Raw genomic sequence first — 18663 nt, 5'->3', positions numbered from 1 at the left:
AAAGTCAGAATTAGAAATTTGAGGAGAAATTCAAAAGTTGTCTCAAGAATTCAACAAATTTAAAGACAAAACCACCAAAGATTTTGACACACTGAAGCAAGAATTTGCAGCCCGAAAGATCTGAAAAATACAGTAGAATCCCTCAGTAACAGAGTGAACCAAGCAGAAGAAAGCATTTCTGACACTGAAGACAAAGCTTTTGAATGCTCGCAAACTCTCAAAGAGGAGGAGAAATGGAGAGCAAAAATGGATCATTCTCTCAGAGAGCTCTGGAACAATTCGAAGAAGGCTAATATCTGCCTCATTGAAATCCCTGAAAGTGATGAAGTGGCCTCACAAGGCACAGAGGCCCTTCTCCATGAAATTATGAAAGAGAATTTTCCAGACATGCCAAGGGATTCTGAAATTCAGATAGCAGACAATTTCAGAAACCCAGCACGACTCAACCCAAATAAGACATCCCCCAGGCATATCATAATTAACTTCACTAAACATAATATGAAGGAGAAAATCTGAAAGCAGCCAGATGTAAGAAATCCATTACCTACAAAGGGAAGAATACTAGAATGACTGCAGATCTCTCTCTGAAACCTTTCAAGCCAGAAGAGGGTGGTCATCGACTTTTAATCTCCTAAAGCAAAATAACTTTCAACCTTGGATCCTGTATCCAGCTAAACTGAGTCTCATTTATGATGGAGAAATTAAATACTTTGATGACATTCACAAGTTGAAGAAATTTGCCATAACTAAACCAGCTCTTTAGGATATTCTCAGACCTGTCCTCCATAATGACCAGCCCAATCCTCTACCACAAAAGTGAACTCACTCAGAAAATTTCGATCAAAATCCAACTTCCACAGTGGCGAAACAATTAAAAATGTCCACTGCACTTTCGAAAAACTCGATATCCAAAATTTTACCAGACTTATCAATATTCTCCATTAATGTGAATGGCTTAAACTGTCCTCTAAAGAGACACAGGTTATCTGACTGGATACAAAAACTCAGGCCAGATATTTGCTGCATAAAAGATTCACATCTTACCTTAAAAGATAAATATAGACTCAGGGTGAAAGGATGGTCGTCCATATTTCTGTCAAATCGTAATCAGAAAAAAGCAGGTGTTGTAATTCTATTTGTAGACACAATAGACTTTAAACCAACAAAAGTAAGGAAGGATAAGAATGGTCACTTCATATTTGTTAAGGGTAATACTCAATATGATGAGATTAATATTTATGCACCCAACCAGAATGCGCCTCAATTTATAAGCGAAACTAACAGACATGAGCAACTTGATTTCCTACAGCTCCATAGTAGCCAGAGATTTCAACACTCCTTTGGCAGTGTTGGATTGATCCTCCAATAAGAAGCTGAGCAAAGAAATTTTAGATTTAAACCTAACCATCCAACATTTGGATTTAGCAGATGTCTACAGAACATTTCATCCAAACGAAACTGAATACACATACTTCTCATCAGCCCACGGAACATACTCCAAAATCGATCACATCTTAGGTCACAAGATGTTTACTAACCTCAGTAAATTTAAAAGAATAGAAATTATTCCTTGCATCTACCACCATGGAATAAAAGTTGAGCCCAGTAACAACTGGAATCTGCATACTCATACAAAAACATGGAATTTAAATAACCTTATGCTGAATGATAGCTGGGTCAGAGATGAGATTAAGAAGGAAATTGTCAAATTTGGGGAACAAAATGACAACGAATACATGAATTATCAGAACCTCTGGGATACCGCAAAGGCAGTCCTAAGACGGAAATTTATAGCACTGCAAGCCTTCCTCAAGAGAACAGAAAGAGAGGAAGTTAATAACTTAATGGGACATCCCAAGCAACTGGAAAAGGAAGAACATTCCAACCCCAAACACAGTAGAAGAAAAGAAATAACCAAAATTAGAGCAGAATTAAATGAAATTGCAAACAAAAAAATATACAACAGATTGTATAAAGAAAGATCAATAAATCAAAAGTTGGTTTTTTGAAAAGGTCAATAAAATAGATAAACCTTTGGCTAACCTAACCAGGAAAAAAAGAGTAAAATCTCTAATTTCATCAATCAGACACGACGAAGATGAAATAACAGACTCCTCATAAATTCAAAAAATCCTTAATGAATATTACAAGAAACTTTATTCTCAGAAATATGAAAATCTGAAGGAAATTGACCAATACTTGGAAGCATGTCAACTTGAAAGACTTAGCCAGAATGAAGTGGAAATCTTAAACATTCCAATATCATGTTCTGAAATAGTATCAACCATATGAAACCTCCCTAAAAAGAAAAGCCTGGGACCAGATGGCTTCACATCAGAATTCTACCAAACCTTTAAAGAGGAACTAGTACCTATATTACTCAACCTGTTCCAAAATGTAGAAAAAGAAGGAAGACTACCCAACACGTTCTATGAAGCAAACATCACCCTGATCCCCAAACCAGGAAAAGACCCAACTAGAAAAGAAAATTATAGACCCATATCACTAATGAATATAGATGCAAAAATATTCAACAAGATCCTAACAAACAGAATCCAGCAACACATCAAACAAATTATACATCATGACCAAGTTGGTTTTACCTCAGGGTCTCAAGGCTGGTTCAATATACATAAATCTATAAATATAATTCAGCACATAAACAAATTAAAAAACAAAGACCATATGATTCTCTCAATTGATGCAGAAAAAGATTTTGATAATATCCAGCATCACTTCATGATCAGAACACTTAAGAAAATTGGTATAGAAGGGACATTTCTGAAACTCATAGAGGCCATCTACAGCAAACCCACAGCCAATATTGTATTGAATGGAGTTAAATTGAAATCATTTCCACTCAGATCAGGAACCAGACAAGGCTGCCCGTGTCTCCACTGCTCTTTAACATTGTAATGGAAGTTTTAGCCACTGCAATTAGGGAAGAAAAGGTGATCAAGGGTATCCATACAGGGTCAGAAGAGATCAAACTTTCACTCTTCGCAGATAATATGATTGTATATCTGGAAAACACCAGGGATTCTACTACAAAACCCTTAGAAGTGATCAAGGAATACAGCAGCATCTCAGGTTACAAAATCAACATTCATAAATCGGTATCCTTTATATATACCAACAATAGTCAAGCTGAAAAAACAGTTAAGGACTCTTATTTCATTCACAGTAGTCCCAAAGAAGATGAAATATTTGGGAGTTTATCTAACAAAGGACATGAAAGATCTCTATGAAGAAAACTATGAAACTCTAAAAAAAGAAATGGCTGAAAATGTTAACAAATGGAAAAACATACCACGCTCATGGCTGGGAAGAATCAACATTGTTAAAATGTTGATACTACCCAAAGCAATATATAATTTTAATGCAATCCCTATTAAAGCTCCACTGTCATACTTTAAAGATCTTGAAAAAATATTTAGTTTTATATGGAATCAGAAAAAATCTCGAATAGCCAAGACATTACTCAGAAATAAAAACAAAGCAGGAGGAATCACGCTACCAGATCTCAGACTATACTATAAATTGATAGTGATGAAAACAGCATGGTACTGGCACAAAAACAGAGAGGTAGATGTATGGAACAGAATAGAGAACCAAGAGATGAACCCAGCTCCTTACTGTTATTTGATCTTTGACAAGCCAATTAAAAACATCCAGTGAGGAAAAGATTCCCTATTTGACAAATGGTGCTGGGTGAACTGGCTGGCAACCTGTAGAAGACTGAAACTGGACCCACACTTTTCGCCATTAACTAAGATAGACTCTCACTGGATTAAAGATTTAAACTTAAAACATGAAACTATAAAAATACTAGAAGAGAGTACAGGGAAAACTCTTGAAGAAATTGGTCTGGGCAAGTATTTTATGAGGAGGACCCCCGGGCAATTGAAGCCGCTTCAAAAATACACTACTGGGACCTGATCAAACTAAAAAGTTTCTGCACAGCCAAGAACACAGTAAGTAAAGCAAGCAGACAGCCCTCAGAGTGGGAGAAGATATTTGCAGGTTATGTCTCCAACAAAGGTTTAATAACCAGAATCCACGGAGAACTCAAACATATAAGCAAGAATAGGACAAGTGATCCCATCGCTGGCTGGGCAAGAGACTTGAAGAGAAACTCCTCTAAAGAAGACAGGCAAACGACCTACAGACTATAAAAAAATGCTCATCATCCTTAATCATGAGGGAAATGCAAATCAAAACTACTTTGAGATATCATCTAACTCCAGTAAGATTAGCCCATATCACAAAATCCCAAGACCAGAGATGTTGGCGTGGATGTGAAGAAAAGGGAACACTTCTACACTGCTGGTGGGAATGCAAATTAATACATTCCCTTTGGAAAGATGTTTGGAGAACACTTAGAGATCTACAAATAAATCTGTCATTCAATCCTATAATTCCTCTACTAGGTATATACCCAGAAGACCAAAAATCACATTATAACAAAGATACTTGTACCAGAATGTTTATTGCAGCCCAATTCACAATTGCTAAGTCATGGAAAAAGCCCAAGTGCCCATACATCCACGAATGGATTAATAAATTGTGGTATATGTACACCATGGAATATTATGCAGCCTTAAAGAAAGATGGAGACTTTACCTCTTTCATGTTTACATGGATGGAGCTGGAACATATTCTTCTTAGTAAAGTATCTCAAGAATGGAAGAAAAAGTATCCAATGTACTCAGCCCTACTATGAAACTAATTTATGGCTTTCATATGAAAGCTATAACCTAGTTATAACCTAAGAATAGGGGGAAGGGGGAGAGGGACAGGAGGGAGTGGGGAGCATAGGCGGAGGGAGGGTGATTGGTGAGATTACCCCTGTGGTGCATCTTACAAGGGTACATGTGAAACTTAGTAAATGTAGAATATAAATGTCTTAACACAATAACTAAGAAAATGCCAGGAAGGCTATGTTAACCAGTGTGATGAAAATGTGTCAAACGGTCTATAAAACCAGTGTATGGTGCCCCATGATCACATTAATGTACACAGCTATGATTTAATAATAAAAAAAAAGAAAATGTGTTAAACGGTCTATAAATCCAGTGTATGGTGCCCCATGATCACATTAATATACACAACTATGATTTCATTTTTTAAAAAAAATTCAGACACATATTAACCTAAAAAAAAGTCTGTTATTTGTGCAACAAGCATTTATAACTTTTGTAATCCAAAGTAATCCTATAAAATATTTTTTATGTTTATCTAAAAATGAATTTATTCTTAATAGACATTTTGTAGAGCAGTTTCAGGTTCCTAATAAGATTGAGGGGAAGGTACAGAGTTCTCATCCATCCCCTTCCCCTACACATTCATCTCACCCACTTTCAACATCTTGTACCACAGTGGTACGTTCGTTACAACTGAAGATCTTACATTCACACACATCACCCAAAGTCCAGAGCTTGCCTTAGGGTTCACATTTTTGTTTTGTTTCGTTTGTTTGTTTTGAGACAGGGTCTCACTCTCACGCAGGCTAGGGTGCCATACCTCAGCGTAGCTCTCACATCCACCTCAAACTCCTGAGCTCAAGCAATCCTCCTGCCACACCCTCCTGAGTAGCTGGAGCTATCAGTGTGCACCACTATGCTCAGCTAATTTTTCTTTTTTCTTTTTTGAGACAGAGTCTCACTTGTCGCCCTTGGTAGAGTGCCCTGGCGTCACAGCTCACAGCAACCTCAAACTCTCGGACTCAAGTGATTCTCTTTCTTCGGCCTCTACAGTAGTTGGGACTACAGGCATATACCACACGTTGGCTAGTTTTCTTTTTTCTTTTTGGTAGAGAGGGGGTCTCGCTCTTGTTCAGGCTACTCTTGAACTCATCAGCTCAGACAATTCACCCACCTCAACCTCAAAGAGTGCTAATTTTTCTGTTTTGGTAGAAACTGGGTCTTGCTCTTGCTCAGGCTGATCTCAAACTCCTGGGCTCCAGGGATCTCCCACCTTGGTCTCCCAGAGTGCTAAGATTACCAGCGTGAGCCACCACAGCCATCCATAGGGCTCACTCTTGATGGTATACGTTCTATACATAAAATGACACGCATTCACTATTACAGTCTGATAAAGAGTATTTTTACTGCCCTAGAAATCCTCTGTGCTTTGCCTATGTATTCCTTATTTCTGGCAACCACTGATCATTTTCTGTCTCCAGATTTGCCTTTTCTAGAATGTAATAAATTGTAGTCTGTAGCCTTTTCAGATTGGCTTCTTTCACGGGAGTAACATCCACTTAAGGTTCGTCCACGTTTCTTCATGGCTTGATAGTTCATTTATTTTTAGTACGGAATAATATTCCACTGTCTGGATGTATCACAGTTTATCCATTCACCTTCTGAAGGACATCATGGTTGCTTCCAAATTTTGGCAATTACAAATAAAGTTGCTATATTCATCTGCAGATTTTGCACATATACTAGTTTTTAATTTGCTTGGGTAAATACCAATGAGCTGAGCATAATCATATTGGAAGAGTTATGTTTAGTTTTGTATACTTTTTTTTTTTTTTGAGACAGAGTCCCAAGCTGTTGCCCTGGTTTGAGTGCCATGGTGTCACAGCTCACAGCAACCTCGAACTCTTGGGCTTAAGTGATTCTCTTGCCTCAGCCTCCCAAGTAGCTGGGTCTACAGGCGCTCACCACAACACCTGACTATTTTTTGGTTGTAGTTGTCATTGTTGTTCGGCAGGCCCAGGCTGAATTTGAACCTCCAGCTCCAATGTATGTGGCTGGCGCCCTAGCCCCTTAAGCTACAGGCACCAAGGCTAGTTTTGTGTAATTTTTTTAAGAAAACAAATATTCTCAAATTCTATTTCCAGTATGGTGGAATAACTTCCCAGAAGATTGACCCATATATAACTATAAACTCTGGGGAAAATACACAAAACAATTATTTTAAGACTCTGGGAAGTCAAGAGTCAGGTAGATTTTGGAGGAAAGTCAGGACAGAGTAAGCTTCTTGGCTTTATGCCTTTGCCCTTGGGATAAAGCACAGTTAAAGCGTGGTACAAAACAGCTAAAGCTCCTATTGAAAATCATCCGAAGAAGGCAGAACCCAGGACAAAAGTTAGGGGGAAATTCTGGAAAGAAAAGTGCAGAGAGAGAAAACCAATTTCTGTGTGTAAATTCTGCGGGAGTCTGTGACTGACCTCTGACCCACCTAGTGCTCACGGCAGACTGCAAACAGCTCAGCTAAGAAAAAAACTGAACTGAGATTTGTGCTGCCACCCACTGATGGTGAGATGGTTTGTAGTTTGAGTCCAACTATGCTAACTGCCTGCTAAAAGAAAAGCAAATCTGTGGAAGAATAGAGTCCACAGTCTCTACAACAATATTCACATTGTCCAGGATACAACCCCATACGAAGAACCAGAGAGCAGGGTTGTAGGGGAGAAGCAATTAACAAAGACCAAACTCAGGATGATCTAGATGTATAGCTATAAGAACAGTTATAAGTACACTCTATAAAGTTTTTAAAAAGTTAATGATTGAAAAGATTGGAAATAGAAAAAAATTTTAAATATTTTAAAAGTACCAAATGAAAATGTTAACACTGGGGGTGCCTGTAGCTTAGTGGTTAGGGTGCTGGCCACATGCTCTGGGGCTGGTGGGTTTGAACCCAGCAAGGGCCTGCTAAACAAACAAATAAAAAAAATAGCCAGGCATTGTGGTGGGTGCCAGTAGTCCCAGATACTAGGGAGGCTAAGGCAACAGAATCGCTTGAGCCCAAGAGTTTGAAGTTGCTATGAGCTATGACACCACAGCAGTCTATCAAGGGTGACAAAGTGAGACTCTACCTCAATAAAAAAGAAAAGAAAATGTTAGTACTGAGAATTAAAATATCTGACATAAAAATTAACTAAATGTGCTTTAACATTAGAATGGATATGACAGGAGTAAGTGAACCTAGTTTTATAAAAAAAAAAAAATGGCTAAAACCTGTAGAATAATTATCAAATGATTTAAGATAGGTTTAACTAGAGTTCCAGAAAGAGAGGAGAGATCAGTATAAAAAAACAAAGAAAGAAAGAAAGAAAAGAAAAAGAAAATTGTTGAGAACACGACCCCCAAGTCCCAGATTTGGTGGAAGGCATACATTTAGAAATCCAAATATCTGGGCCGCGCCTGTGGCTCAGTCGGTAGGGCGCCGGCCCCATATGCCGAGGGTGACGGGTTCAAACCCAGCCCCGGCCAAACTGCAGCCAAAAAATAGCCGGGCGTTGTGGCGGGCGCCTGTAGTCCCAGCTACTCGGGAGGCTGAGGCAAGAGAATTGCTTAAGCCCAGGAGTTGGAGGTTGCTGTGCGCTGTGTGAGGCCACGGCACTCTACCGAGGGCCATAAAGTGAGACTCTGTCTCTACAAAAAAAAAAAAAAAAAAAAAGAAATCCAAATATCTAAGCAAAACTCAAAACAGAATAAATACAAAGAAAAGCACACCTAGGCACATCATAGTCAAAGTACTGGAAAATCATGGAAAGCGGAACATTCCCATGGCATCCAGGGAAACAATTTGAAACCTTAAAAAGCCAGAAACAGTGGAACATCATTATAGTCCTAAAATAAACACTCAAAAAATACTTGTCTCAAATAATGTTCAGGAAAGATTTTGTATTTGTCAAAAGTAGCATAATAGAATTACGTATCTCACCACCACTAATACCCAACATCAGTTTTAAGGTACTCTTTTTAAGAAAACTCAAACAACAGATGCTGCTATTAGCCATTTTCTCACTTTTACACTTTTTAATAAAGGATTAATGCTACTTACATATATTATCAATTAGCATCATAGTTTGGAAGGCTGAGAATTTCCAATTTTCATAACATTATTTTTCACTTAAAAAAAATTTTTTTTTTTTTTAGAGATAAGGTCTCTCACTGTTGCCCAGGCCTGTAATTCCAGCACTTTGGGAGGCCAAGGCAAGATTACTTGAGCCCAAGAGTTTGAGACCAGCCTGGGCAACACAGCAAGACCCAGTCTCTATAAAACAATAAAAAGAAATTAGCTAGGCACTGGGCTCACTTAAAGCCAGGAGTTCCAGACCATCCTGGGCAATAGCAAGACCCTGGCTCTACAAAAACTATAATGAAAATTAAACAGCTGGGTGGCACATGACTGTATATTTGGCTATTTGGGAGGCTGAGGTGGAAGGATCACCTGAGCTCCAACGTTCAAAGCCGCTGTAAACTCTGATTACACCACTGCACTCCAGCCTGGCTAACAGAATGAAACCCTCTCTCTAAAAAAAAAAAAAAAGAAAAAAGTTATTCCAATCAATTAACTTAGAATCTGCTTGAAAAGAAAAAGCAAAAGAAAATACAAGTGTGCTAGGAGGGAATAGTTTAGCTGCTACCAGAGGTAACTCACTTTTTTAAGCCTATCTTCCACAACCTAAAATTCGCTTTGCAGGATAAAATGTTCCTGTATCTCTGACATTTTATCTGCCTTTGGGTTCTGCTTTGCCTTGGAACTCCTAGACATGTAAGCACCAATTTTTACTTCCTAGAGTTAGCTCGAAGTATGGCAGGCAGTAGGTCCTTTCTTCCTATTTTTTTTTTTTCAAGTATAATAGTCAATACCTTGGCAGCTAAGCTATTTTCCAGGAGACTAGTAAAAAGTAATGCACTACTTTGAAAGAACAGATCATGCAGCTTTTATTTACCATTTATTATCTTCCTAGGCACAGGTGACACTCTCCTTCCAAATAAAACACTTAAAACAGAATGAAACTCTTTCTCTTTATAAAAAATAAAAAAGCTGAGTACATATTCTGAGAAGACATCGCATATAAAATACAAAATCTGTTACATATACATCCATTTATGTGGCAGCGGCAGGCAGAAATGCCTCATGATGGGCAGATAGTGTAAATACAGACCAATGAGGTCTTATCTTTTTTTCTTTCCTTTTTCTTGTAAGAACACAAGTAAGTAAAAGATGGAAGGGGAAAGCAATGGGGATGTGACGGTTTTGTTGTGTAGGTAGCCTGTGTCATGGACAGAGACATTGGGAATGTAAACTGGACACATTCATTAAAGAAACAGCAGCTCTTTACCACCAAAAAGGCAATTTTATATTACTTTTATGGTTCTAATTTCTAATTGCCACACTTCAGGTGTCTTCATATCACATATCAAGAAATTTGTCAAGATATCTAGTGTAATAATTACAGGAACAAAGAATCTGATTAATAGACCTGACAAATTAATTGCTTGTATGACAAGTAGCACTAAATAATTGTAGGGAGAAAATAATCAAAACCTGTTCCAGACAGCTTTGGAAAACAAAGACCAATGCTATAAACATTTGGTTGGTCCTTTTGCCATCTGTTCACTAGTATCATTCCACAATTACAAACTTTCAATTATAAACCCTTTTAAATAATTATGTGCACAGCAAACATAGGCTGTGGTGGGACACGATTTAGCATGAGTTGGCTGGTCAAGATGAAGGCAATAAGTGTGTAGTTCAAATGTGTTTACAAAGCTAAAATAAATGTACAATCATTCAATAGCACAAAGCACTAAGGTTCTGGTGTCTTAGCACCACTCTCAGCACCAAGGGAAATTCCAAGTATTAAATAACAAAAAGCATAAAGTGATGAGGTGTTAACATTTGAATAGACCAAGAACAATTCTTGGCCTAATACTGGTACTTTTTGAAAAGGCTTGACCTGCATTTCACTCTTGCCAAGGAAGAGTATCCCAGGTACTGTAAATAGAAGTCAGAGGCAAACCCAGTAGAGGGAAAAATACTGATCTGAAAAACACCAAGTTCTAAGAAGCCATAGGCTTTCTGAAAAACATCCAAAGTTGATTTTTTTTCCCCCAAGCAAAGGCAATTCTCAAATGGAGAGGTCCCTTAAAATTCATGATGCTACTAAAACTCATATTTTCATCATCAGCAAAGACAATGTTTTGGTCATAAATACCGATTTGCAACCCTTCCCCCTTTCCAATCAGCAGCAAGCCTAAAACATATATAGCCGAGTCTACATACTATCTATGGCCGTGTTTTTCTTTTCTTTTCTTTTTTTTTTTAAGAAACAGAGTCTCATTTTGTCACCCTCGGTAGCGTGCCATGGCGTCACAGCTCACAGCAACCTCCAGCTCCTGGGCTTAGGCGATTCTCTTGCCTCAGCCTCCCAAGTAGCTGGGACTACAGGCACCTGCTACAACGCCCGGCTATTTTTTGTTGCAGTTTGGCCAGGCCAGGTTCAAACCCGCCACTCTCGGTATATGGGGCCAGCACCCCAGTCACTGAGCCACAGGTGCCACCCTATGGCTGTGTTTTCCAAACTGTGAGTAGCAACCCAATCGTGAGTCAAGAAATGAATTTAGTGAGTCTGAAGAGCATTTAAACAGGAAACAGGAGAGATATTAAAGGGTACCATACATAGTAAGAATATGTATTATTTCACAAAACATTTAAAGATTTTATATTCTCTCTCGCACTTACACATACATGCTTTAAGTCATGATTAAAAAATTATTTTTATTATGATTCACAGTCAAAAAAGGTTTGAAATATATTGGTCAACACTGACCACCACAAATAATAAACATGGAGTTTCCACCAGTGAGAATAAACATGGAGATTCCTACATTAATGTCTGCCGATAAGGGGTCAGTACTGAACATGAACCTGACTTGTACTGTGGAATCCAAGGTAAGCTACAGAATTCCCAGTTTACCATAAGTATTTGAGTTATACTTGTTTGTCCCCTTAGTCTACACTCTTAGGCAAGGGGGCCTGAGCAGGTGAAGGAAGGGGGAAAACCCTAGCGGCAATTATCTACCTGGAGTGGTATCAGGTTAGTTTGAGAAGGGGCATTTAAAAAGAGTAACTCCCAGATAGCTAATTAAAAGGCTTTCCTTCTACCTATAAAGTCATACTATACTGATAGCATAAAAAATAAGTGAAACATTATAAGTGTGTCATTACAGTTTTGAGATAATACATGTAGAAATGGTCAAAACCAAGGCAGTCTGTGATTTTGTCAGTTTGCTGGTTTTACAAAACATAACCACAGATACACAGGCACAGAATGAGTTATCTTGTCCTTACCTACTTTCATCTTCTGAAAAGGATGTCAGAATTATCACATGAAGGCCAAATTCACTCTCTCAATCTGTGCAGGACAATCATTTTCCAGAAATCAACCACCTGAACACATGGCAAGACAATGCTCAGCTCTGACTTTCAAGAACCTGGGGGCTAGGGCCACTTTAGTTCCCACGCCAGGACTGCAGCACACCAGCCTAAACGGTCCTCATCTGGGAAGTTTCTCGGGTGGGCCTGAGGCAGCAGCAGGTTGTAACAGAAAGCCTATCGGAGAGGATGTTGAACACCTGGGCGCTGACGCTGGCACAGGCCTGTGTTTTCTCAAAGCCTGTGTCTTCTGGTGTCAAGTGAGAGGGTTAAACTAAATGATTTTTAGGATCCCTTCCTGCAATGACTTCATTTAATTTGAATGCAGCTCTTAAGATTTTTGTCCAGCTTGCTCTGCAACTTTGCCTATTAACTCCTTTAGTAACAGCTTTAACTTTTAGTAACTATTTCTGCCAGTTTCCTTTACAACAACCTCTCAAACATTCAAGGTTCCATTAAGCTCACTCAGCCCAGATACTTTAAAAACACCATGTAAAATAAAGCTAATAGAGAACAAAATTTAAGGCTTTTTATTTTTTTATTTCAGCCAAGGAATGATGCATGCTACAGATTAATCTTTACTTTTCCCCACTTTGTTTTTCAAAGAACACCACCATTTCAACCCCCAGTGAACATGGCACTTGTTTGTTTCTTCCCCTCCTAATTTATTCCAGATTTTCAAGTGTTTTCTTCAGTAATGACGCTTTCTCCTGCAGCTCAGGTCTGCTGTCTGCCTCCATAGTAGCCAAAGACTCAATCAGGAGTATTCTGCACTCAGATGTCAAACAGTCCCACTGTTTAGATTCTGAATGAAAAAAGAAGGAAAGAAAAAAAAAAAAACAGACAATCCTTTGTAGAACAAGAAAGGAAAAAACAATTTAAACTACTTTTTCTCCATATATCCTATTCCCAGAATAAATACAAAGCAACTGCTTGATAACAGATCAGTATATAGTGGTCAAAGGTTCAACAGGTGTCTCAAAACTGAATTACTGACAATAGCCTGAAAACAATCAGGGAGTTTTCATCTCCTTCCCCAGTAACAGTGGGATAAAGGAAAGCAAACTGCAATGAAGCAAAGGGGGAAGAAGGGAGTATCCAGAAAAAGCACACAGTAGCAAAAAAGTCACCTCAACATCACCACAAAGGCCACTGTATGAGATACCCTCGGTAAAAAAAATCCTGAAATAAATTTCATTAATTGTAAGGTGAGATTGATAAAGATGATACTTTGTTACTCTTTTCTTTCAGGAAAGCATTAGAGACTATATACATAATGAAAACTTTAGAAAATTAAAAAGTATACTAAATCTTGGGTGGCGCCTATGGTTCAAAGGAGTAGGGCGCCGGCCCCATATGCCAGAGGTGGCAGGTTCAAACCCAGCCCTGGCCAAAAACTGCAAAAAAAAAAAAAAAAAAAAAGTATACCAAATCTTAAATCTTGTTTACAAAAGTTCTGCCACTTTCTACCAATGTGGCTCCAAGCAAGTTATTAATTTAACCTTTTATTCTCACTTTCCTCATCTAGACTCTGTTTAGTACGTAATGGCAAACTGAGAATCTGGCAATATGACTAAGTTTTCTGCTCTTTTATTTCAACAAGGAAACAAGAGATTATGCAAGAATGGCGTTACTGAGTCTAAAAGGCCTACCTGATGGAGAGCTGTGTTAATTGCTAAGCAAAGATAGAGACAGAAGTACAAACAGCAAACACAAAGTTGTGGAGAAAACAGTTGTACTTTCATTTCTCAATCCATGAAGTTATAACTAATAGTAAAAGAGGAGGGGCCTCCTTTTGAAATTAGTAGCAGGCATGCCACTGGAGAAAATGCTTAGCAGCTTTCTTTTTTACATTGACACAATACAACATTTAGAAGAAGTATGCTTCTTGATAAAGTTTAAGATTTAAAAAAAAAAAAAAGAGATAAGATTAACAAAATCACGCTACTACCAATTGTGACGACTCGGGTAGGTAACTGTCACATTGTTTCTCCAACTCTACTTTGCAGTGTGTCATTCTGTCATTGGCAAGTACATAGCCAATTCTACCATGCCACTGTCAACCACTTCCTGCAACCAAGATTAGATCAGGATTCAGGATGGAGACAAAAGCTTTTACTACGTTGTGGTAAGTTTAGCTGAATAATACGCTAAAAGTGTATACATTTAAAAGAGTACCAAATGTAAGTATTAAATAAAAGTTACCGGTTTTAGCTTTGTCCTTTATACTCACATGTGCATATATAATTTATACTTTAGAGTGTATGCTTAGAGTATAAAGCAAAAACAGAAAACAGAACATTTCTAAAAATGTACGCCATAAAATGTCCTGCCTTTCTGGTCTTCCAGTCAGAACTATCAGGAACTCACCTTCAAGTTTTTTAAGCAGCAATTCTATCACAGATAAAGCTTCTGTTCTCACAGATGAGTAGGTCTTATTTTCTAAGAAGAAAATCATACAGTATGCTTTAAAATCAGAACCTCCAAGATTAGTGTTACTAAAAGAAACTTGTTCAGAAACTGTAACTCTAGGGAAAGATAACATCTGTTGTTTTTTTTTTTTTTAAAAGAAGTTTCCTTTTGCTAATTACCATTGAAAACTCAAAATGTGCAACATGGCCCCTTACTTTGGGAAAATAAAACACAACAAACTGTTGGCCAAATATACCAATCACCACAACAAATGACGAGTGTTTAAAAGACCCCTATTTTACGAGTGAGAGGTTAAAAGAAACTCTCCCAAACACATAGTCATCTTCATCTCACACCTAAGAACACGATTAGGATTAGGTTTCCACGATCCTCCTCATTTTACCAAAGAACATTACAAGATCTACGTTTAAGCTAACTCAGAGATACTTGGAATACTGCAAAAACAAGTTCATTAGCTGTTCGTTTTATGCCTAATGCATAAAAACACATTACCTCTAACAACTGCAACTGAAATGTGTTTTGGTGTCTATTCTTTGACATGGCAACTGCTTCACGGTAAAATCATCTACCCAAAAAATTAACACACAACCAAGCCCAGGGCAGAGAAGGTATGAGATGGACCTACAACATTTTGTTATGCTACAAGAGTACAGAGTGCTACAAGAATGATGGTGACCTGTCAAAAGGACACAACAATCAGCTTGAAGAGACTTTTGCTGGCCACATCTGGGACAATTTGAGTAACAAATTATGAAAAATAACCATAAACTATTTGAAGGGGGGAGGAATCCATGAGTCAATACTAATAATAAATAAAAAGATGGGTAAAAGAGAGGAATCTTTTTTACACTAGAATTCCAACTACCAAATGGTGGATGTGGAGAAGTGCTGGAGTTGGAAAATCATCTTAGTAAAAATTGATTGAGGGAAGAATCATCAATGCATGCTAAATTTGGAGAAGAAATTTTGAAGAAGACAAGTATTTGATCGTAAAGTGTCTTCTCAAAGACTGCTTATTAGACACAGTTTTGAGGAGGAACAGATTGCTTGAATGGCCTTAAACATGTGTTCCCACAGGCTAGCTAGTGGACCCAAAGAGAAAAAAGTAATTCCTATAGAAAACAGGTGTACCTTGACCATAATCAAAATTAACACCACAAATGTGGGCAGATGGGCACTCTATGCCTCTTAATGTGAGACGGATACATCATTAATGCAGGATCCCAAATGGGAATTCGTAACATTTCTAATTATGAAGAAATGTCAGAGAAACACCGAAAGAGAAACATTCTGTTTTTCAAAAAGAGAAGAGAGGGGAACTTAATTCTGCAGAATTGTCAGTGTCACATAAGACAAAGAAAAGCTAAAGGAATGCTCTAGATAAAGGATAACTAAACAGATAGGACAACAAATTTAATAAATGATCTTAAAATGAATTCCCTAATGGAGGAGAGGAAAAAAATCCTATAAAGAACATCACTTAGTCAAATGAACAAAATAGAATATGAATGATAAAAAGTACTGCATCCATGTTAATATGACCTGAAGCTGAAAACTGTACCGTGGCTCTGTAAAAGAATACACAGAAATGAACGCAGGAAGAGAGGAGTGAGATGGAAAAACACACCATCAGTGCTTCAGAAGAAAGTCCACACATGCAGAGATCCAAACGACAAAGCAAATGGGACCAAATGTTAACAGATGACTCTGTACACACTCATTACATATTGTTACAGCTGTTCTGTAATTTTTAAATTATTTCCCAATGAAAAAAAGAAATTTTTTTTTCTTTTTTTTTTTTTTGAGAGAGTCTCACTTTGTTGCCCTCGGTAGAGTGCTGTGGCGTCATAGCTCACAGCAACCTCAAACTCTTGGGCTTAAGTGATTCTCTTGCCTCAGGCTCCCAATTACCTAGGACTACAGGTGCCCGCCACAATGCCCAGCTATTTTTTGTTGTTGCTGTTGTAGTCGTCATTGTTGTTTAGCTGGCCTGAGCTGGGTTCAAACCTGCCAGCCCTGGTATATGTGGATGGCACCTTAACCACTGAGCTATAGGTGCTGAACCTAAAACAAAACAAATTTTTCTTTTTTTTTTTTTTGAGACAGAGCCTCAAGCTGTCCCTCTGGGTACAGTGCTATGGCATCACAGCTCACAGCAACCTCCAGCTCCTCGGCTCAAGCAATTCTCCGGCCTCCGCCTCCCAAGTAGCTGGGACTACAGGTACCTGCTACAACACCTGGCTATTTTTTAGTTGCAGCCATCATTGTTGTTTGGCAGGCCTGAGTTGTATTCAAACCCGCCAACTCGGGTGTATGTGGCTGGCACCTTGGCTGCTTGAGCCACAGGCGCTGAGCCTAAAAGAAAATTTTTAATACAGTATAACCTCTGTAAGTTGACCATCCAAGGGACTCCAACAAACTGGTCAACATATGGAGTTGGCCAACATATTGGAACGAGGCCTACTGTACTGATATGTACTTGAGGTGCACGTCCAGTCTATGAAAATTAGGTCAAGTGAAGGAGGTGGTCAACTACGGAGACTCCACCATACTTGCCTCAAAGGTTTTTCTAATCTAAATTATAAGATCCTATTATATTCCAGATTAAAATCTTCTATTACTAGTTCAGCAGTACCTATGGAATATATTAAGTTGGAGAATTAAATAGCTGTTCCAGAAATTTTGTTCCAAGAAGGCAGGAAATATTTGAAGCTCAGCTCCTTGGCTTTATATTTAGGACTCCTTGAGCCCAGGAATTCAAGAACAGCTTGGGCATAAAACCATTAAAAATTTAGCCAGACATGGTGGTGCAAACCTACAACCTGGGCTGCTTAGCAAGCTGAGGCAAGAGGATCTCTTAAGCCCAGGAAGCCAAATGATGACACCACTGCACTCCAGGTTGGGTAATGCAGGGAAGACTCTGTCTGTGTGTATGGGGGTGGGAGGAAAATGACACACCAAAAAACCGCCCATTAGGACTCCTTATCAATTTCCATTTGCTACACTCACCTAAAGAATATGTGATCGATTTACAAGTTTCAAGGAGAATTTCAGCCAAAGCCTCAGGATCTGCATGTTCTTCTTCTAAAAGCATTAACCTAAACAAATCACAAGCAAGACACAAATGCTAGTTATAAGGAGTTGTTCTAAAACCTTCCCAGCATGCACAATTACTACCTGCATATATCACTTTATCATGCCACTTTAGCTACTAGATTTAAAATGTATAACAATTCCATTGATTATATACAAGATGCTAGGGGGTGTGTACAAAATAAAAAACTGAATTGTGAGTAAATTACCCCTGAAAAAAGGCATTCATTGACTGCAGGACTCCTAGCTGCACTTTCCATGTGCTGAGTTTCAGCCGTTCACACATCAATTTGCAGAGCTCCTGACGATAACAACCTGGGGGAAAAGACACAGGAGGACAGAGCAATGGAGAGAATATGAAGGAGCGAGAGATGAACCAAAGGAGAGACCAGAAGAGACAGAGGGTTAGAGAGGTGGGAAGGAGAGAGAAGAGAAATAAAATAAATGCCTTTAATTAAAGCTATGAAATTTCAAAAAAAATTTCAGTGTCACTTGGTGACCAAATTCCCACACAACATAACTGTTAATTTTCAAGCCATCTCATCCTCTGTGTAACTGAGACCACACTTTCACTACTCCCCTTCCCCTTGAAAACTCCCTGAATGACAGCCAAGAAAGAACTCTGGAAGCCTGCCTGGAACTCCTCTCCACACCAGTAAGCTTTGCAAATTGTAGGTTTACCAAGAGTCAACACTACCTTATCACAAAACTATTATGCCAACTTCAACTGTCATTATAATTATATAATTAGTATTATGCTAACTAATGTAGACAACTCAACAAAGGAGTTATTTTTAAACACTGTAGAATTTAGCAGAACTCAAAAAAAAATTTAAAGACAGGAAGAGGGGTAATAATCTAGAATTCTGATCAGTGTGTATCAATTCATACCCTCAATGAATCCCAAACAATAAAAAAAAAAAAAAATCAATTTAAACAAGACTTCCACATCTGAAT

General features: G+C 38.3%; 1 protein-coding gene across 5 annotated transcripts in view; it reads right to left on the bottom strand.

The window, feature by feature from the left end:
* Positions 1-12699: 12699 nt before the first annotated feature.
* Positions 12700-18663, bottom strand: part of ECPAS (Ecm29 proteasome adaptor and scaffold) — a 161563-nt gene continuing 155599 nt past the window's right edge. For all 5 annotated transcript variants that reach the window (XM_053565955.1, XM_053565937.1, XM_053565964.1 and 2 more), the window contains 4 exons: positions 17916-18021; positions 17623-17711; positions 14551-14622; positions 12700-12985 (listed from right to left, as the gene is read on the bottom strand). In XM_053565955.1, the coding sequence (XP_053421930.1) occupies positions 12846-12985; positions 14551-14622; positions 17623-17711; positions 17916-18021 (407 nt within the window). In that variant the 3' untranslated portion in view covers positions 12700-12845. The remainder of the gene's footprint in view (positions 12986-14550; positions 14623-17622; positions 17712-17915; positions 18022-18663) is intronic.

Source organism: Nycticebus coucang, chromosome 2, assembly GCF_027406575.1.
Source record: "Nycticebus coucang isolate mNycCou1 chromosome 2, mNycCou1.pri, whole genome shotgun sequence".
In the NCBI taxonomy this organism is placed as follows: Eukaryota; Metazoa; Chordata; class Mammalia; order Primates; family Lorisidae; genus Nycticebus; species Nycticebus coucang.
Note: the sequence above shows the minus strand (reverse complement) of the source record. Positions and strands in the feature narration are given on the sequence as shown.